This window comes from Oculina patagonica, chromosome 13 (genome assembly GCF_052425735.1).
Source record: "Oculina patagonica isolate OP01 chromosome 13, crgOcupat, whole genome shotgun sequence".
In the NCBI taxonomy this organism is placed as follows: Eukaryota; Metazoa; Cnidaria; class Anthozoa; order Scleractinia; family Oculinidae; genus Oculina; species Oculina patagonica.
This window is the reverse complement of record NC_135770.1, coordinates 7,614,306-7,636,943: the sequence shown is the minus strand read 5'-3', so window position 1 is coordinate 7,636,943 and position 22,638 is coordinate 7,614,306. Positions and strand designations below refer to the sequence as shown.

The window sequence follows — 22,638 nt, the reverse complement described above, 5'->3', positions numbered from 1 at the left end:
GCGGGACGGCTGTACACAGGCTAGGTCTATAGGTAAACGGCCCTAATAAGGCAGTCGGCTCCTGCCGATCTGTAGGATTGGAACGGACTTTATCTTAGCGGAGTTAAGCGTGTGAATTCTTCTGTACATTGACGTTTGTTATTACAGCTATTTCAATTAACGTTAAAAAAAATAAAAGCTTAACGACAAGACCGAAAGGTAGTATGGGTAGAAGAGAGCTGCTGCACGTGCTGAATACTAATAAGATATAACGACATGATAAACGCGAATTTGCACGTTTTCTTTCTGTTTAGACAAGTAGAAACTAGGTGCTTTAAGCCCACACTGAATTTAAAAAAAAAAATCAAAACTCATAGCCATGTGACAGTGAAAGCAAAGCTACAGAAAAAGGCCTCCTGAGATGACAAACAAATTCCTCATGTGAAGAATACAACCTCGTTTATTTCCTCTAAGCCTATGTGCAAAATTCCAGTAAATACCCAGATCACCATTCGGACTTGCCGCGTAAGCTTTAAACTTTGATCTGACAAAAAGCACAATTGACTTAATAATCGCAATATTAGTTTCCCAGGTCACGTGTCCTGACTCAAAATAAAACCAGAGTTATTTTTTGGCGTACCATTTATTCCCTTATTGAAAATATTGTAATTCTTAGATGAGAATGACCGACGTGGAAAAGAAAACAAAGGTTTCTTGATAAAGGGACTTGAGAAAAGGATAGAAGAACTGGAACAACATGGAGCGGCAGACCTGCCGCACAATGATCCTCTATACGAGTTACATATTTGGATGAAGCGCCTGAAGGTATCTAGTAAAGTGTGTATTATTTAAGTTTACATGATCTAAGGTATACATTAACTAAGTTTAGAAGTTATATAGCAGGTAGGGAAAAGTAATAACAAGGGAACATTTTTTGTAACAACGTCGCCATCGAGAAAGACCAAATGAATACGAACACGCTAAGAACATCTAAAAGGTACTGAATCTGCTTTTAAAGCACTATGAGTATTCTCCATTTGTTGAGAAAATGACAAATGCATGTATAGTATGAATGAACGCTTGCTGAAACAGACATTGCCATCGCCTCAATAGTGTGGGCATTTATATACATTTGTCCGTCTGAATGCATTCTGCAGTGCTTTCCCGCAGCCCCCTCTTAGTATGAAAAACTTAGAACGTCTTATTACATTTCAATAGTATTTTCGAAAGAGGTGCAGCATTGCAGATTATCACTATATCACGACTAATTATCACTTGTAATATGTAATAGTAGTTGGACTGAGTGGAGTACAATTCAGGGAGTAATCGTGCGAGTAATTACGAGCAATTACGAGCACGATTACTCTCTGAATTGTACGACACGAGGTCCAATTACTAATTGATCGTATCAATAACAAAATTCGAGGTAAGAAAGTCTTTGAGAATCTTTTTTAGCGTGAAAAAGTCAAAGATAAATTCAATTGGTTGCACAAAAAGTTAGAAAACAGCAAGAAAAAACCCATTCAAATGCGCGTAATTGAAGCGCGGATGGCGTATGTGTCCAATTACAGGTATCCAGTTTAAAGTTGCTCAAATTTGATACCTGTAATTGGACACCCACGTTATCGCGCGCCGATTACGCGACAAATAGGCGCACGCAGAACCAATCAAAAACGAGAGTTTTGTTATAGATACGATTAATCATGAAATGACTATGTTTCTTGTGAACGTTGTTGCTAATATAATGATTTATCACTGGTTTTATAATGGGTTGATGTTTTGATATTTTGCATAAGGTTTTTATCATATATCTTATCATGATATTATTATATTATTTAATTAAAAGGGAAGTTCCTTTTCTATCATGTGATAGAGTGATAACACTAACCATAAACTTACCTTAACACTTACCCCGACCCTAATCCTAACTCTCGCCCTAAATATAACCCCCATTAAACCGTAACTCTAACCCTACCCTCTTACTCTAGCCCTTATCCTACCCTAACCCTAACCTTAACTCAAGCGTGATACAACTTAGACTTCTTAAATACGTTCAATTCTTAGGAAGTTTTCATTACTTTTCAGTCCATGTCCTACAGGTGATTGCAAATGTTGAGTAGCTTAATATACCTAGGCTGTTATCCAAACGTGTGGATGAATGACGTTGGTTTCTTCGACTCACACTAGTGTTTCTTTTACAAAAGATGACATAACGCAGCTCATCTGCAGTACAAGACACCTCTTTCGAGAGAGGAATAAAGGCTACAGATAAACAGTTGTTTCATTTGCTGTTATCTTGTCAACCTCAGCTGCTTTAACAAACCGCCGTAAACGTTTCTAGTATATTGTGTTTCTGCGTAAAACTATCAATTGAAAGCATTTCGCCTTTTAATTCCAGTAAGGGAGGTTTGTAGCTTTGTAGCACCTGGCAATGTATGAAAAGCAGGAAATTACATTACACAGCTGCTTCCTTGGGTATACATAGGAACGGGATACATTCTAGTGTACAAAAATTGCTTTTCTGTTTAAGAGATTGCTACTCAGCTTTTCACGCATTGCTTTTTAAGATGCTATTCTACAAGCTCTCTAAGAGAGATTGGAAAGCGGAATACTTGGGAAGTTTTACGCATTAACACAAGATATCAAGCTAAAGAAATCTTAGGACGGTTGGGGAAAGTGGCAGGGTTACAGCAGAGAATGGTGTTTACTGGACTAGCAAATTAAAAATGAACCGGAAGCTTTTATCTGTACATAAAACATGTATCTCTGCCCAGAGAAGGCTGTGTGTAAAAAAATATATGAAAAGTTAGTCCTTACAGCCAATGTCATTCAATCTTCTCGTCCATACTAAAAGATAAAAGCCTTGGTAGCTACTCAAGACTTGCCATCAACTGTTAGGCATGGAACAGGATGGATTGGAAAGTGATGAAAACCTGGGGCTAGTCAGTCGATAAAAATTGATATCGGAAAACCATTTGATAAATCGATATCCATCGATAAATTGAAATTCAACGTTATCGGCTTTATCGGTCAATCGATTAAAAGCGATACTCACACGCTGACGAAGTGCCAATTTTATCGATTTTATCGGATTTAGAATCAATAAAAAATGATCGGATTTATCGATCGTCATAGAGTCAATTTGAAATACAGTAACTGTCTGTTTAGGCAGCGTTTGATTGTGACTTTTTAAATGTAGATTTCGAAGACGGCGCTTGCAAAGATCTTATAACACAGTCACCTATACCTGTGAAATGATTTGTTGAAAAGCATTGTACAAGAGACCCAAGAGACTACATTATGATTTTATTTCTGATTTTATTGTTTGACTGACAAACTTAATTATGTTTCCTTGTCCGGCTTCTCGGTTGCAATGTTATCGTCCGAATGTGCCATGACCTAACGGAAAAACGCCGCGTGTTTTATTTTTATTTTCCTAATATGACCTAATATGTACCATATGCTCGCTTATTCAGAAGTTTTCTGAGTTTTTAAATCATCAGTTCCTTTCAATAATTCATCAATTTTTCCTGTCACTTTACTTTCTACATTATTTTGTTGCTGAGTTCATCATTAACATTGTTTTACTGATTTATAAAACGATTCTAAGACTGTGCGTTGATTGATATGATTTTTGCAGCAGCAAGAGTTTCGCTAAGTTGTGCTGTGGAAACTGTTCGGAACAATGAAACCTAGTTGGTTCAACCGAAGTATTTGAAAGACCGTTTTTAAGCCCAAATAGTATTATGACAAAATATTATAACCATTTTCTCTACATTGGTTTTTCGAGGCGCAGCCGAGTTGACTACCGCTCATAGAAAAAAGAGGGCGTGTAAATGAATTGTTCATATCTTTAAGCAAAAAATCACGATAATTTTTCCCTTTTAAGACTGGGTTAAAGAACATCGAGCGTGCGATTGTGTTACACTAGAAATAGCTGACACTAGGTTGCCCCCGAAGTTTCGACGATGTTTATCGGTTTTTCTTTGCTGTTCATCCTTTTCTACAATTCAGACATTTGATTGGAAATTAATTTTCTATTTTGGATGATTATTAATTATAATACGGTAAATCATTTGATTACAAGAACGCAACAGCATCTTGACATCATTTTGTCATGTTTTGCTGTGGTGGGGGATCTCAGCAAGACTCAAGCTAGACTTACATTTGCTTAGACTGTCCACAACCTCTCGATTTTTCAACGCAAAAAAGCAAACGAAGCGAGCGTGAAGCGCGAGCGCGCCCATTGCTTCTTCCGTTTTGCGCTGGCGTCCAGTTCTTTCGCCGTTCTCACCGCGCACTCATCGATCGAAAAAACACGAAAAAATAGAGGGCTGTGGACAGTCTAATTTGAGCCGGCCCAATAGATCATATTCGTATTCTCGGTATTGGACTGGAACTAGCTTGCAATGGAGGCTCATGCGGGGGAATATCATTAAAAAGAGCTTCATGTCATTTGCATTTGAAAAGATTACCCGCATTAGCCTCCATTGCAAGCTAGTTCCAGTCCAATACCGAGAATACGAATAAGGCCTATTGTTTTATAAATATATGGGCTGAGAGCCCGAGCATGAAGAATGACACGAGAATGTTCAATCTTTAGTAAGAAAAGGATGTCGAAAGAATTTCTTACCTCTGTCAAAGCAAACGCCTGCCGCGAGTTTTAAATAATCACAATGCATCTCGAGATCTATTTTGAATTTCTTTTCTTGATGCCGCATATCATCTTGTAAAATTAAAATTTCCTCCGGAAGTGGACCGATCAAGACTTTTGAAGTTTTCTCCATTCAAGTAGTTTGTGCCTGGTAAATCACGGTCAGTTGGACAAAGGCTTTTTTATCGTAAATCACGCTTCATGACAACGATCAACTTTTTAAAAGGAAAGGATACCGAAAGAATTTCTCACCTTTGACAATGAAAACGCTTGACTTTCTAAAAGTCGCTCGCTTCTGGTTTCCGGTTTCGCCTGCCGCAAGTCTTAAACAAATATCTCGAGATCTTTTTTTTCATTCCTTGTAAATCCCGTCCGGAGATAGACTGATCATGGCTTTTCTCCGTTCAAGTAGTTTGCGCTTGGTAAATCGAGGTTTTGGACTAAGGCTTGCTTATCGTAAATCGCAGACAAATTTGAAGATATGGCTTGATATGTTCGTACGTGTTCCTAGACATATTTCTTCTTCGGCCACTCAGATGTAAAAAATGTGGATTTTCTTACTTCTCTGCGAGTTACTTAGTTAATTATCGCGAAGTCTTTTCAACAATTGCATTGCTTTCGGCTTTTAGACATTGTGAAATGAATAGGCCTCGAATAAAACCTCAAATTATCTTTTTCAAAATTCTGCCCGACTGCAATCAACCTTTACAAGCTTCGTTTGTTTACTTGTTGTCATCTGTGCACGTGCTCACGCGTTGGGTTGTCATCATCACCCAATCATCGTTTACTTGCGTCATCATTGACCAATCACCGTGCAGGCAATTTTATCACACCTACCGATACTACTTGCGGGCATTTTATCACACCTACCGATACTACTTGCGGTCGCACTTTGGCCAAGTCGAGATTGTCTGGTAATACCATATATACTCTATATTCGCGCGGATTACAATGATGCCTCCTCGGGTTTATTAGCGAATAATAAAAAACCTCCAGATCTTTTGCGGATTACAAATACAACACACGCTGAATATTACTAAAAGTCTGAAGAAAACGGTCAGAGGTGCTAATATGACAACGTTCGATGGAGTTCTTCAAAGTTTTAGATATTCCCAGCAACAGTGGGCAGCAGTATTCAATATGTGGCAACACGTAGGCTTTATACAGAGAGATCATAACGTCCGAAGGAACTAGGCGTTTAATCCTACGTAATGCAGCTATCATAGCGTATCCTTTTTCCAGCATGGTTGTGACATGAGGCTTAAAAGACAAATCCCGGTCCAATGTAACACCTAAAATTTTGAGAGTCGGCTCAATTTCGATGGTCTTGTCACCATCTAAAAAATTGTATCTATACTGAGATTTACCCAATGCCATTGCTTGAGTCTTGGAAGCATTAATTTGCAGATAGTTCGCAGAGAACCAGTGGGATAATTTCATTATGTCTTGATTCAAGGTGGATTCGAGTATAGTTGGACACTCTTGAGCTACATATTGCGTCGTGTCGTCGCCATACAGACGTAGTGAGGAAGATCCAGTTGAGTAATTGACATCATTCACGAAGATATTGAAAAGAAGCGGGGCTAGTAGGCTCCCTTGCGGCACTCCACAGCTAATGGGCAGCCAGTCTGACAGGTTCCCATTGCATTTAACTCGTTGAAGGCGGCCCGATAGTTACGACTGGATCAGTTTTATTGCAGAATCATGAACACCGTAAGCTTTTAGTTTCGCTAGTAACAAATTATGGCAAATCGAGTCAAATGCTTTAGATAAGTCTATAGCCACTCTAGCGATAATTCGTTTTAGATGTGTCGTCATCTTTCTTATAAACAGGAGTAACGTTACTAAGTTTCCACTGACAGGGCCACTCGCCAACGTCTATACAATAATTAAAAAGTTTCGTCAGAGGTGCGGTGATGACGGGGGTAGCTATTTTCAGCAGGTTAGGTGAGATACCATCAGGACCAGCTGATTTTCTTGTGTTCAAATTAGAGAAAATATCAGAAACTTGGGCTTCGCTGACTGGCTGAAAATAAAAATAAAGTTTCGGCGCCCTCTTATTTATACTAACAATACTGATGTGATGTAATATGTAAGATTAATCCAACATAATAGTGACATGCTAACATACCGTAAATGATCTAATAAACGCCCGGGGCGTCTATTAAATTTTTGGGGTCCTAGGGGAGGCGTTAAATAGATATGAGGCGTTTATTAGAGAGAGGCGTTTATTTCAATTTAACAGTAGCAACGTCAACACAACTAATAGGATGGGTAGTTTTCCATATGGAGTAAGATACATAACAGAGTTTGTGAGTAGGATACTAATCTAATCTGCGCTAATGCAAAGCCTTGAGATGCCGTTCATAGTTCGATATCGACGTGTTTTATCGTCATCGGGGTTAACCATGTTGGCGTTGTTGGCCTCTTCGATGTCCGAGTCAAGCAAAAAACTAACTTTATTGCGTGAAATTACTCTATGGAGCATTTCCTTGGTTTTTGAGATGATTCCTGGAGGGAGGCGTCTATTAGAAACGGGGCGTTTATTAGAGAGGGGCGTCTAATACAAACTTAACACCTCAGAGGGGGGCGTTTATTAGATAAGAGGCGTTTATTTGAGAGGGGGCGTTTATTACATCATTTACGGTATACTATTTCTAAGAAAAGCCTTAGGCTCGGTTTAAACGTCACATTTTACAAGTGCCGAATCAAATTATTAAATTCGACATTTTGATTTAGACGTCGAGTTCATGGAGTCGCACTTAACTCGTACAAATAGGAATACGGATACCGTCACTGTGTTATTTTTAATGGCTTGAGATAAATACCCGAATAAATATTATCAAAAGCAGTAAAAGGAAGATGGCGAGTCGCGAAGGGAAAAGAAAATAAAATTAACTTAAAGTTAAATATTATCGACAACAATGCACGTCAAAGCAAACAATGATTTCAGATAGCTCACCTTTGCTATCTAATCAAGATACTGCTGCCATCGGTCTCCCTTTTGGAAAGGTTTCAAAAGTTATAACACTAACCGGCCTTCACTCGTCAAATTCAACATCAGTCAACTTAGTCTGCCATCACGTATGCCGACTTCGAATACACGTACAACGGTAAAAAAGTTCTTTAAGCGAGCTAACAATTATCCAGTACATCATTCTCCCCTGACCCCAAAACTCCGTTTAACTGTACGTTAGAAATCAAACGCGTTTTGCCGATGGATGCTCTTAAAGTTGATTCATACTCATTGACAATCAAAGATGGCGTACCGAAACTGAGTAAACAACAAAGTGCCTAGTTCCCAGTGCTACTCGGTTGGAGTAATCTCTCACACCTCGTACCTCACACGGCCGTCCACCGGGCCATAACATATAGGCGTCACCGCCTAAAAACGAACAATTTTTGAAGTGCAGTCGCCAAGCTTCGGTCAAATTTCTTCGGTATTGATCAGTTCTGCAATTTTGACTACTGCCTTTAGTTTCTAGTCTTGTTTTTTGTTTCCTGTTAGTGAGATATGCAATCACAAACTAAAGGCGCAACAGGATGCGAATGCAATCTGATAGTCAAGAGTTTTAGATTGAGCGCTGGAGGGCAACACAGTCCAAAGCGTTCTCATAAAAAGGTCTCATATTTCATTCCAATTGCCTGGTATAAACGAAGACCCGTTGATATTCGTTTGTCGCATTAAGTCTTGTACAGGATTGTACCTGTTGCTGTATTTCTGTTCGATAAAAAATAGTTTGTCTACAAATATACAAGATATCAGTTGTATTACTGGACCACCTGTATCATATAATGTGACAAGGTATGCATGAAATACAGTAGTTAAAAACGTTTTCTGCTTGTCACTTGGTATCGCAATAATCCTGGTATCGTCATGTTTGTATATCACTTACTGAAAAGGGGGGCAAGTGATAAAAAATCTTAAACAGAACCTTTTTAAATTTTCTGATTTGGAGCCGCTATTGGATTTTGGCAGATATTGTCAAGGACAAACTGTGACTACTTACATTATTAACGGATCACAAGATATAAAATTCTGGAAACATTTTCTTAATTGATTATTGAAAATTGTCCAATGAGGTGGTGTTCAAGAGTACAGCACTCATATATTGAATGGACTTCTTTACCATATCTGCCTTGGGCGTAGGAGTATTTAAACATAGCTGTTTTCTCAACTGAACTGTATTTAGTTTCTTGGTTAACCAATAGGTCTTCAAATGGGATGGGCATGTGATCACAGTAACATTTGTTAGCTAGGACAAGCAGCCGCTGAAAATAAATATGCCGTAAAGGCTTACATTTGACAGTGTTTAAAACTACTTCAGTAGTCTCTGTAAAGTACGTTAAATGCTGACCGGATGGCGGCGGATGGCGGATGGAAAAAATCGGATGATAAAATGCATTTTATCGAATCTCGTCCTGGAGAAGTCCGACGTTTTTTTCTTCTTTTAAATCGGATCCGAATAAAGTGGAAAATGCTTTCATCGAAAACAAGATAATCAAATTTACTTTATCATTAGAGTCCGTTCCACTTTTACCATATCGGAAAAGAACCACGCATTCACTGCAATGGCGAATGAACCTAACAGAAAATGAAGCTAATTTGTCCATGTTACCAAAGGTCTTCTAACTATGGAAATAGAAATTCGAAATCTCTCAGCCAAGTCCTGTTCAAAAAAGTCCAAGTTTAATTTTGCAGACAAAGGGAATAGTTGATCCTTAATGTAAAAGGCAGAAACAAATACATTATTTGTTTCACTGTCCACTGTAACTGGGCTATCATCAGTGTCTTGTTTAGCTCTGCCGACTCTTTGTTATTGTGTCCATTTTTAAAGTTGGCTACACCGGGCATTACCGAAGAAATAATCATTTCAAGCAGCTTCCAAGATGGAAAGCCGGTATAAAATTTATCATTTTATCATTGTACGAGTATCGTGACAATCCAAATCTACTCAAACATTTGGCCCTTTCAAGTTTTTCTATATCCAATTTCTCTATTTCCTTCTTGGCAGCCAAAAGTTGAGCATGAACGTAACCAATCTCCAATTTCCTCTTCAGTAAAAAGACAATAGTCATGATCTCCTGATGGTGGTTTGGAGATTACGGTCTCGTCACAATCTGACTCTTTGAAGGTTTCATCTGCGACTGCCTCTTGACATCTTCTTTTAGATGGGGAGGGTCGTTTACATGTATCGGTTGTTCACGAAAAGACTGACGGAACAGCAGATGACAACAAAACCTTCCTTCTTGGTAATGTTGTTTTGAAGTCAGAAGTGAAGTGTGCAGAACAAACTTTTGTTTGAGGTTTAATCTGATGAATTTTGAATGAATGAATGAATTTTATTTACCACAGAAGTAAGTGATTAACATCAACTGTGCAAATGAAGTGAAATATTAGAAAAAAAATAAAATGTGTACATAGTGAAAGAATGTATAACAATATAATCTAAAATTTAAAGGCAAAAATGAGTTCCCACAAATTAATCAGCATTATTATATGGCTACAATAGTACGCGCGCTCTGATTGGCTGCTGAGCGGGCATTATTTTCTTGTAATGACCGGGCATTATGAAAATTTTTCTCGGCTCGGCGGTTTTTCGAGTTGTGAGTAAAAGCTACTAGCGAGGGGGCAAAAACAACAAAAAATGTCGACAAAATTTAACTATCTTTTCAATAACTGAAAGAAAAATATAAGCGTACCGATACTTCTTTAGTATGAGCGACGAAGAGAGCCACAGAGAGCGAGAGCGAGTTAATACCTCCAGTGTTTTTTCCCTTGATTATACTCTTTTTTTGAATAGTGCTTAAAGGCCATATAATAAATAACTTATTAACCTCGTCCGTTCGGTCATTACAGGGGAATATCAGACCTCGACCTTGATGTATTGACCTCGCTGTCGCTCGGTCAATACATCAAGGCCTCAGTCTGAGATTCCCCTGTAATGACCTCACTCTCGGTTAATAAGTAGTATATATTGCTACCTGCAGGTCAGTCCTTTACACGATGAGATTATAACGTGTGGTGAAATAGATATATAATTAAAAAAATGCACACCAGGAAAAAACAAAAATTAACAACTCTTTCAAGACGAGCGGATTTCATTTTTCTATTAAAGTACAACTAAAGTGCAAGAAACATTTGCAACAGAACCTCTTAGCCACCGCTCTGCTGTGGATAAAAACCTCAAATATCGAGCTTCACCAAGCAATAGCAAAGTGCGCGAGGTCTTAAAATAGAATGCAAATGAACATAACCCCCGTGAGGCTCAGACAACATCAGCGTGTTCAGAGAAATAGAAGGAATATAGGCGAAGTTTTCGTTTTATGAAAGTGTTTTAGAAAAACCGGCTGTTTTAGAACGCTATTTCCGTTTGTTTGTCCGAGTCTTGTCTGAGTTGTGACGTCACTCGCGCGCTTCGTTATTAATTTTATTTATAAAGATGATTTTGTCGTAAGCAAACCTTCAAAAGGTCTTCAGGGTCTCTGCGAATCTTGGGTATCCATTCGGTACGCCATTATTTGGTTTAGATGAAAAGCTGTGAAAATATATTTCCGGCTCTTTCTTCCGAGAATTGTTCCTACATAGAGGAACACAACAGTGATACGCCGCCATCTTGGAATTCATGCGTGATTAGCCTAGTTTAAACTTTTGTATTGGTGAGGGTGGCTGAGATCGTTAGCGAAAATGTGCGATACCATGGATGAAGCTACAATTGTCTCCATTATTTTACCAGGGACACTTAGCAATGAAATAGGGCGATACAAGTGCACTTGACGGTTTCATCGTCCTTTTTATATCAGGGGATTACATTAGCTGTTTTCCACGTGACAGGAACAACGTTGCAGTTTACACCTACTTTAAACATCGACAACAACGAAGGTACAATGGCTGTATTAGCAAGCTTGGTGTAACTTTGTTTGGACAACAAGCTGGTAGTAATGAACTTTAATTTCGTTAAGGCAGTTGCGATCTTTCCTTCGGTGAGGCTAATACCGTGACTCGAGACTGTGGGTGCAATTAAATGAATGTGATTTATATGCCCGCTGTAGTCACGTGGTGGTAATTCTTAAGCTTGGGCAAGCTTTTCGCTATTAGTGGAGAAATAACTCGTTTAGAATTATAGCTTTTTCTAAGTCGAGTAGTAAAAGGATGGATGATTGACGCCTTTTTTTTTTGAGCAGCCATCCACTAAAAGTGAGCAGCTAGAATAAATTAGTATTGGATGACGTCATAATGGGGGTTGTGGCATGTCTAAAATGCGCGGGAAACTTTGGTGAGGTGAAAATGCGCGCGGGAATTTATGCATCATAATTTATGCCTGACGTCACGACACGATAAGTCTACTTGATTGACAAATTGACAGAGTAGGGAACATAGTCTACTTAATTGACAGAATGAGCACTTTTCTACTGCGGATCAAAGTGAGAGAATTTTATAAGAAGCTCCGTTTTTTAAAATACTTAAGATCTATTTCTTTTTGCTTACTAGAGGTTTTTTGAAGCTCAAATAGATTGAATAAATATCCACGATCAAGCAGACAGAGGCTTAACTATGCATTGTTCTCATACAAAGCCGGCGAACGCGCTTGAGTGACCACGGATATAAACATTAGGATTTTATTTAGCAAAAGCGAATCGCTTCTGTATGGAAAGAGTCGCGTGTAAACTATTAATAAAATGTTTTTCCCCATACACAATTTCATTAGTCGACCAATACGGCAATACTACAAAGGCGATATGGAGTTATAGAGCAGTTACGAGTAAAATAAATTGTAAGACCACATCAGTGAACCGATTTTGTGAAAACAATTTGATCAATGTACAACTTTTTGACTAGTAAAGCTATGTTTCACGTGTTTGGTTTTATCTTAATTTAAAAAGTAGAGAACGCGTATGACCATTTAAGCGAATTACGGTATAAACTCGGTGGAGTTTGCTTGAGAAATTAGCATCTATAAGCGTTTCACAAGTTGTGCACCGCGAGACACAAGAAGTAACAAACAGCTTTTCTCTTTTAGAATACGTTTATTGATTATTAAAAACATTGAGGTGTCACCAGAAAAGATATAGAGGATATTACATGGTTGCGCGGAGATATGAAATTTATCTTCGAGTGTTCAAATCGATATCTCACGAGTGAGCGCAGCGAACGAGTGGGATATTGATTTGAACACGAGAAGATAAACTTCATATCTCCAAGCAACCATGTAATATTCTGTTTATTATATAAACCTACTAATAACCATGTTTTTGACGATTTTCCGAAGATTTCCGACCGTTTTCCGAGGATTTCCGAAGATTTTCAAAATGTTGTCCGAAGGTCGTACGAATGTTTCCGAACATTTTCCGAACTTTTCCGAAAATTTCCGAAGATTGCCGAAGATTGCCGAGGAAGATCTGAGGATGTTTCGACTTAATATCGATTTTCTTTGGCTCATTAAGCATTGAAACAGGGCACACTTGCCAGAAAATGTTCCGAAATCGATATCTTCACATGTGAAAATAACATGTTATTTTCACGTGTGAAGATATGATTTTTTCGTGCGAAAGATTTCCTGGTATTTCACTGATGTTTATATAATAATAACAGGTACAGTTCACTTAGTCTTCGGGAACAGTTTGTTTGACAAACAACCGATTGAGTAAGACTTTTCGCTTATCGATAGCAAGTTCTGTCGATTCCAACCAATCATATCCCTCTGTATCTTTCAATTCATTTTTGGTCTCTATCACTTTACGGAAGGTCGAATCTTTCTTCATTGCATGCATCCACTGTAAATAATCCAAAAGAACTTCCTGTATACTGGTAGCAGAGAATTTTCAGCCTTAACACGGGCCACGTCAGACGAATCTCCATGTTGTTCATACTCGTTTATCAGAGCTTCAAGCTTGGCTTCGTGACGACTAGTGACTTCATCTTGATCTATACCCTCCTTTTCTTCTTGGGAAGAATCTATTTCTTCGCTCGATTGAGAATCTTGAGATGACTGTTCACTTTCCTGTGAGCTCTCATCATCGCTTTCATCTCCACCATCATCGGGCAATATGATATTTCCATAACCCTCTTGAAAGAATCGATTATATTATAACTGCTGTACATTGTGATCTGAACGGTGTAAACTCTGAGAGTAGACTGAACTACAAGCAGCTTCTTTTATGGCTATTGGTCTAGGCGGGGTTACCCAGTAAATAAGTATATATAAATATCATTTCTTTCCATCCTCCTACCCCTTCTACTAGAATGTTGTATTGTTTGTCTCTGTTGTACCCCTCCTGTACCCCATTTATACCCCTGTTGTGTCTCCTCTGTACCCTATTGTACCCCTCCTGTACCCCTCTCATACACTGAATTAATTTTATAAGGCAAGGAGTAAAGGAGGGCAGCAAGGGCACCGAGGGCACCGAGGGCAGCAAGGGAAACAAGAGCTCTTAGAGCTCACAACTGCGCTGGTCTCGTGAACACTTTAGGGGAGCCATGTGGGGGGAACAAAAAATGCACCCCCCCCCCCCCTTATCCCCTTTTACTGCGTCGAACAATGTTGCGACTGACAAAAAAGATGGTAGGAAAACACCTTGCGTGACATTTCATGGTTGACTAGTTCCATCCGAAATTAAATATTTTTCTTATGCGCTAATGCTGGCCAAATTTAATTCCTACGATCCTGATCCGTGAAACAAAAAAATCTTTTAAATCAGCATCCAGTGTTGTCTTGAATTATCGTTTAAAGATTGAATAACCAGCTCCGAAAATGGAATATTGGAGCAAATAATTAAATCAAATTTGAGAAAAACACTAGACCTGTGTTTTGCTGAATGGGAATTCCCCGGGGAATTAATTTACCAATGACGTAACCCTTGCAAGTCAGGGCATGTTTGAATCAGTAGTTTTCCATCCGATTTCAGAAATCCTTTAGATGACACAGCTCCAAAATAAATAACGCTAAAAAGTCGAACATTTCACACTTAACATGCTAAGTTTAGACCAGAGGATTTGTTTAGTTTCCGTTTGTGGCAGATTTAAACCTTTCAGAACATTGCGTGATTCGTGCCTATCAGTGCCTTGTGAAAGCAAAAATTTGCTAACGCCAGCACATTCCAGGACACAAACGTAATGTAAATAAATGTAAATTCTTGCCCGCTAAAGCGCATTTTTTTAAGTGTGAAATTTTAGTATTTTCTTCGATTCAAACGCTTCAAAATACTTCACACTTCACGAATTTTGTAAGTAAAGAGTAATGGCTTCGCAAAGATTTGAAAGGTAGCTGATAATAGCTTTGAAAAATTACGTGACTCGAGATCATTTCTTGTCTAACTTCGCACGCGAACTCCACGCGAGATCCCCACGCACGTTTCGAGGAAAAACACATGTCAATTTGTCAATCAAGTAGACTTATCGTGTCGTGACGTCAAGGCATAAATTATGATGCATAAATTCCCGCGCGCATTTTATTTTAATTTATTTCACCTCACTAAAGATTCCCGCGCATTTTAGACATAAGCCACACCCCCATTATGACGTCATCCAATACTAATTTATTCTAGCTGCTCACTTTTAGTGGATGGCTGCTCAAAAAAAGGCGTCAGTCATCCATCCTTTTACTACTAAGTCGGAAGTTACCAGAGCCGTTAATGCCGTTTATCCCAGTGTGAGCAGGTACGTTTCAGTTTCTAATAGGATTTGTAGTAATTGCATTTGGCCATTCTCCATTCATGTGTCACATGATTTCTTCGCTCCCTATATTTACTCCACAATACAGGATCATTTGAGGTTCTTGCTTTCAACAGAGTTTTAAATCTGATATTCATCTTGTGACGTATCTGTAGATTGATCTAGGGAGATGATTCTTGTCTGTTCTTGTCACAGACATCATTAAAAATACGTTGCCATACCCAATAACAATCAACAGGGTCGTCAAACACAGAACATACCGACCAAGTGGCGGTCTGACTCAAGATCGTGCGTGATGATGCGTAAATGTAGCGTGGTCGAAATGTCTGAAGCTTCGAGTCCTGAAAATTTTACATGGACGCCGCTTGACCTTAAATTGGATATGGGCGCACATCAACATGTGATAAGAAATTTCTGAGAAGTTCTTGACGCTGAAGCTACTGAAGAACGTGTCCGATCAACGAGAGGAATAAGACATCACGTCTTTAAGACACGTTCGACGCACTTAAAATATCTAACTAAAACTATAAAATCACTGTTGTTCGAAAAACAACTTAATAAACATGTTAAATCGCGAAGTTCTATATATATATTTCGCTTTTCGAACCTCTGAACAGTTTTATATATTTTTATATAGCGGACGACTTCCAAACTCATTTTGGTTTTTATGTTCTAAGTACAGGACAACTAGGATTAATATTAATCCGTGGATTATAATAATAACATAAATTTGGAAGGATTAGATTAGTATTAATAATATCATCCGGATTAATATTAATCTCTATTATAATCCAGATAAAATTTCCGTGAATGTTCGGATATAACAGATCTATATGACAGACAAACTGCAGACATAACACGGGACTGATGAAGCAGTCCGTATAATTATCCTAGTTTAGAAGTGGCGACAAATAACAAGACAGGTATAAAGTATTATTATCAACGCATACAGGATACGTTATCAGCAAGGTCACTCGCCAACATAACGCTAGAGTTCTAACTCAAAAAGGCTATGTCTTTCAAGAATAACTGCCGTGGAAAGGATTCACGGAATTCCTTTGATGACGTGCGCACTGACATCCCTTTCAATTTGTTATTTTTTATGTTACTCGAGATCTTTGTTCTATTCTACATTAAGAATCTTCATGGTCCTGCAAAAAAGTCAGTTGCAACTGTATTAACAACAGAGCTGACGCAACTGCCGACTTCTGCTACTAAAATATCATAACCTTTAATAAAGAATAATATTAATGCCACATAGAATTAATAGGAATCCTATGTAGGATTGACATTGTTGAGATTGTTATTAAGATTAATATTAATCGGACTAATATTAATCTTACATAAGATTAATATTAATCCTAATTGATTAAGGCACGGCTCAAACCTCAGTAATATATTATAATAATCTATTACTGGATTATAATAATCATTAGGATTAATATTAATGCGATTAATATCAATCGCGTTGTCCTGTTATTAATAATTAATTTAAAATAAATAAATACGTATATGTTAAAATATGAATTTTAGTAAAAGTATATTAATGCCCAGGGGTATATCGAGCTTATTGGCCAGTAGGCCCGGGCCAACAAATTTGTTAGCCCGCTCATATTTTTAAAATGTACAATAGAGAGAAATTTAGGCTGAAGCACTTTTAAGATGAAATAGAAAGCAATATGCATTAAAAATGTCGCAACTACCCTTCCTCTAGAATAGCCAAGTAACCGGTAAAATTTCCTTGGCTGCGTGGTACTTGTACTTAAAACATAAAGAGGTAAAATAAAGTTCTTGTGTTTGAGTATAACGGAACCATCGTCCCGTTGCGGGTTTATCCCTTCATCAGTGGAAGTCAATTGCAAGCCTAAGCTGCGTGCGCGAAAGGAAAACCCCGCAGGTTGTTGCTTGGTTGTCTATCGTGATCGTAACGTTCGTGACGTCTTAGTACACACCACCGACACTAGCCGGCCTGGTCTTCACGTGGGAACTTCTCCATGTACGCACGCTCGCTGCCGCAGCTGTGATCACATCTCTCCTGGAACCACGTTGCAGGGTTCCAAATGCTCCACTGTTATCAAGGATGCTTTCACCTGCGAAACAACCGGCTTAGTGTATGGCATATCCTGCCGCTGTTGTTCTGCAATCTACATCGGCGAACTGGCCGCACACTACGTCAACGCTTCGTTGAGCACCACCGCAGCATCGAGAAGAACCTGCCGGGCTTTCCTGTCGTAGAGCGTTTTAATACAAATGGCCACATTATTCAAGATGCACAAGTCCGTGGCATTATGTTCTGCGACGGGAACAAAAAACGAAAACGTCAGGAAATACGACTCATGAAATTGGGCACCAGTTTGCCGTGCGGACTGAATGGAGATTTAAAATATCTTTAGGTCGTCGGGTGCTCATCGCGCGCGCAGCTTAGAACTTTTAATCTGTTTTTCGTGGCGCGAGCAAGTTTCTCAACGGAACAACAACTTGACTTCCACTGATGAGTGCTAAGCCTGAAGCGGAACGATATATTGTTAAATTGGCACTTTATGCTCGAAGACGAGAACGTTATTTTTCCAAGTGATAGGTATGTGTTGTTTAAGTCTTTTTATTGCTAAATATATAAAAGTGTATTTTTATATATTTAGCAATAAGTGAAAATTGCCGGCCAATTTTCGGTTATTATAATGAAATGCCAAAATTCAGGTGCTGCCGAATTGCTTTTTCGAGAGCCTTTATCGGGAGCATAACCCGACCCCCCCCCCCCGAAGGGGCTTGGGCTACAACTCCCCTGAAAACTAGTTACGCCCCTGATAAGTGTGTTACCCACGTGTTTTTTATATGTCCATTTGAAAGGGTCTCAATTTTGAGGGCTCCAAATTGAGGAAGGGTCACACTTTTTAAGCCCACTTCTTAACAACATTTTAAAGTTCATGATAATAATAGTGATAACTAGAGGATTTGCAAAAAAATAATGTTGAGCATTTATCACGGTAAGCGCAAATGGTAACGATATTTTGATATTTGACATGCGCATTGTAGCCGAAATGATTTTTTAATATTATCGTTCTATTATCACCAAATTTCCAATAAAATATCAAAATATCAGTTATTGAAGTAATAATATTCTACCGAGATATTTTGGTAATCCGCAATCCTGCACCTTATATTTTCAGGCTCAAAATAATCTAAAATTAAAAGCGTTAAGTCAAGGCGTCCAAAATAGTCGTTCAAATAAAAAAAGAGTTCATCGGTTCGCATCAAATATTCGGCCATATTAAACAATCTAAGACAACAGTACATAAGTATATGTTTTGCACCTTGACCTTGCTGGATCTGACTTTTTTAATTAATCATTTTTTTTTTATTTTTTGCACAAGGGATTATTAGAGTTTATTCACAAAGGTTTTCAAGAAAAATTGCTCGAGATGATAGACAATGAGGAGGAAATTACACCAGAGGATTTAGCGGTAAGCCCACTTGTGTATCATCTAAGTTTACATAATGAAAGATTAAGCGTATACCGTAGAGTACCGTTTTTACTCGAATAAGCGCCACCTACAAGTAAGCGCCGCCCTCGAATAAGCGCCGCATTTGGGATAAAAAAGTTAATATGCGCCGCCCTCGAATAAGCGCCGCAGTACCGATTTGGCGCTTATTTGAGAAATTCCGTTTAACTAAAAACAGCACTACAGACAAACTTGGACATTTCTTTCCATAAAAGGCGATGTTTTGTAGTTCAAAGTGATTATTTTACGCTCGCCCATTAGTTTTCTATCCAACATTCTTACAATACGTAGTTCTGTAAATGTTGTGAAGGCCGCGAACTTTGCCAGGACAGCTAGAAAGAGACGAATACTGACAATCAATTATTGTAAAAGATTAAATTCTTTGCGGCGTCCAAATATTAAATAAGCGCCTCCCTCAAAAAAGCGCCGCCCTCGAACAAGCGCTACACTTGAGGCGCGAAAAATTTAATGAGCGCCGCCGCTTATTCGAGTAAATACTTAAAGTTTAAGCTCAAAAGTATTACAAAACTGTGTCGGCAAAAACTACAAGTAAAACTGTACTTGTTAATGCAATATGTATTTGCAGTCTACAACATTTGTATCTAAAAGAAAACTACAAGACCAGTAACGGCCTTTTATTCGCATAAAACCTGACTATTAAACAGACGATGAGCCCGAACTTTCTATCGGCGGATAGTCAACGAGGCGTGGCCAAGTAATCTATCGCTCATAGAAAACGAGGTCGAGTAGTATAATTGTTTTAGCAGAATTTCAAAAACATTGCAGTTTAAAAGCTACAAGTTTATGAATTTTTAAGCCAAAAATCATAGCCTGCGAACAGGCTCCCCAATGGGGTAAAGGGCAAAAAGAAATAGGCAAACGAAGCGAGCCGAGTGTGTCCTGGGGGGGGGGGGGGGGGGAGAAGAACGCGAGGGAACCTGTGGACAATCCTCTGATGCCGCCGGTCCAATATTTCATAACCAACAGATTTTCCCGGGGGGGGGGGGGGGGGGGAGAAGAACGCGAGGGAACCTGTGGACAATCCTCTGATGCCGCCGGTCCATTATACAAGATTCTGGTATCACGATCTGATTGCGTTGACAACGCGACATCACGCGGTACAAATTTGCAGAATTTCTTAACGTATTACAGCTCACTGTAATCGAGAAAGAGAGCCTCCTGTATGACACAGAGTTTACAAATGTTTTATACGAAACCTCTCTTCGGAATTCCATACAAGCTTTCCCTCTTTTCTCTAATTTAAAAGATGAGCAGCAGCTATGCCTGCAATCTGTGGCTGGTATTCTACCAACTGGTTTTGGACACATTTGGTTTTTAATTGCTCTGACGTCTATTAAAAGACGGTGAAAGTTGGAACGTGGTTATTAATTTATTGTAACACCTCTGGTCTCGATAATGAAAGACCAAGTCGCATAGGCATTTGCAACGACGAATTAAAGACAACAAACGTCTTCCTCGTTAACAATAGATCCTTGCTGTAAGAAGTTTGAGGATCTCCTCGAAGATTTTCCCGTTGCATTCTTGTTGTCCCTCGAGGGGAAAGCGTTTCCATCTTTTTTGCGTTTCGCCAAAGGTGTTTCACCAGTCGGCGATCGAAGCGCTAAAGATCATTTGGAGCTCCAATCATTGACAAAAGTCGTTAGCCCACCCACCCCCATCCCCCCGTTTCAGTGTTGGATAGTACAATGTGCCCAAACTCCTCGTGCAGTGCATTTCAGTTTGTGAGAAAAAGTAGGCCGCAATTGAAGGCATTACTTTTTTGCATGCTACGCAACATTGCAAAGGGGGAATGGGGAAATAACTTAGTTTTTTCATGTTTCAAGTAAGAAAATCAGCAACTGCGCCAAGGTTTTGTCAATGATTGTAGGTGGATTTGTACACACAAGCTGATTGAAGCATCAAATGTGTTCCCATTCTCGCTGTATGTATTTCCCCATTCTGCGAAAATACCTACGTTCGCGCAAATGTTATTAAAGCCAAAGCATTCGCGCGTAAAAAACATCATCATATTTTGGCAGGTCTAATTGCCTTTTTTACGTATGTGTTAAGGGATAATTGCAAATGGGAGGATGGGCGGAATCAAACAAAGTCTACAGGCTCCCTCCCAGGCCACTTTAGGCTCACTTTGCTCGCCGTTCTTAGCTTGCCTCGCTCACTAATTTCTTTTCACCCCACGCCTAACTGGGGAGCCTGTTCGCAGGTTAATTAAAAGATCACGAATAATTTTCCTTTTAAGAGCAACGAGCGCGTGAATGTGTTAAATCAGCAATTAGTAGAATTCCACTCGTATACTAATGCAAATGCTGCAATCTGATTGGCTAAGTTATTGCACACTATTCAACAATTAGACGGCAAGCTCTCGGTTTCTACGGGCTGATAGCCGGTAGAAACCGAGAGCGAGCCGTCTAATTGTTTTAGCATAACCCAGTGGCTGATCTTTTAAACACACGATATCGCTAGAGTTGATTTTTTAAGGATTTGTTGAAAAAATTCATCGAAAAACTGAGCGCGCGCTCCGAGAGCCGTCTAACGATCGATAGAAGGCAACCTGTGTAGCCAAACAGATCGCGCGTTTTGCCAATAGACGGCAGCTGGGTTATGCTAACAGCCATTGGTGTGCAGTGGCTGAAGGTCTTCTACATAATTGTGGCATTTTCTCGTTTCCCCGAAGTTTCGCAGGAAGTTTAGAAATTTTATTTGAAAATTCAATTAAATTCAATTCCTGGGAAGACTAGAAGAAGGAAATTTACCGTTAAAACGTAAAAGTCACTGAATGAACAAATGGGCGCGACTTCACAACTTAAAGTTTCAAATCACAATTTAGTCCGCGCGCGATTTCGCTAAAGCGTCTAAAGTCTAAAGTGAGTTGATATGTAGAAAAACAATAAGAAATCATTATTTGGTCTCAACAACTATCACCTCATAGAAATTAAGAGCAAATAATCTAATTGCTAAATAATCATCGATCAACACTAAATTTTCTCCGATTCTGATTGGTTTAAATTGATCACATGACGCGATAGTGTTCATCCTCGGAGGGCACCTTTGCCATTAGCATAACCACACTGACCTACTATTGGTAATCGGGCAATCTGATTGGCTACACAGGTGCATACTATCGATCCGTAGAAGGCTCTCGGAGCGCGCGAGTCTTCGCTGAATTTTATCAATCAAAACCTTCAATAAATCAATTCTAGCGATATTCTGAGTTTAATAGATCGGTCAGTGGGTTATGCTAACACAACTAGACGGCTCGCTCTCGGTTTCTACCGGCTTTTGATAGCTGGCTCGGGGTTTCGCCCCTCGCCAACTTTCAGCCGGTAGAAACCTCGAGCTTGCCGTCTAATTGTTAATTATAGTTCACCACTAAATTTTCTCCGATTCTGATTGGTTTAAATTGATCACGTGACGCGATAGTGTTCGTCCGCCGGAGGGCACTATCAGCCCTTATTTCACCACTAAATTTTCTCCGATTCTGATTGGTTTAAATTGATCACGTGACGCGATAGTGCTCGTCCGCCGGAGGGCACTATTTTAACAATAGAGTGTTTCTGTCGAGGAACTATCGGCTGATAGTTGCCCCGCGGAAATTTGATGTTCTTAAAACAAATAATAGCCCGAGAAAATTTCCAAGGGGCGACTATCAGACCGATAGTTCCGAGACAGACACACTCTATTGTTTTTATTGTTCACGACTAAATTTTCTTCCGCGCGCCCATACAAAATCGAGCATCGTGAATTATTTTTTACTTTTCAGGATAAAAAACTCACTTGAAAGCCGAAATTTAACACACAAAACAAAGCCAGGCAAG

General features: G+C 39.1%; 2 protein-coding genes across 11 annotated transcripts in view; one reads left to right on the top strand and one right to left on the bottom strand.

Moving 5' to 3' along the window:
• The window catches only part of LOC144635400 (scavenger receptor cysteine-rich type 1 protein M130-like), a 327,613-nt gene that overhangs the window by 157,528 nt on the left and 147,447 nt on the right, over positions 1-22,638 (bottom strand). The gene's annotated exons all lie outside the window — the stretch shown is intronic.
• The window catches only part of LOC144634914 (uncharacterized), a 203,768-nt gene that overhangs the window by 61,637 nt on the left and 119,493 nt on the right, over positions 1-22,638 (top strand). For all 10 annotated transcript variants that reach the window (XM_078493960.1, XM_078493966.1, XM_078493965.1 and 7 more), the window contains 2 exons: positions 656-804; positions 18,677-18,766. In XM_078493960.1, coding sequence (XP_078350086.1) covers positions 656-804; positions 18,677-18,766 — 239 coding nt within the window. The remainder of the gene's footprint in view (positions 1-655; positions 805-18,676; positions 18,767-22,638) is intronic.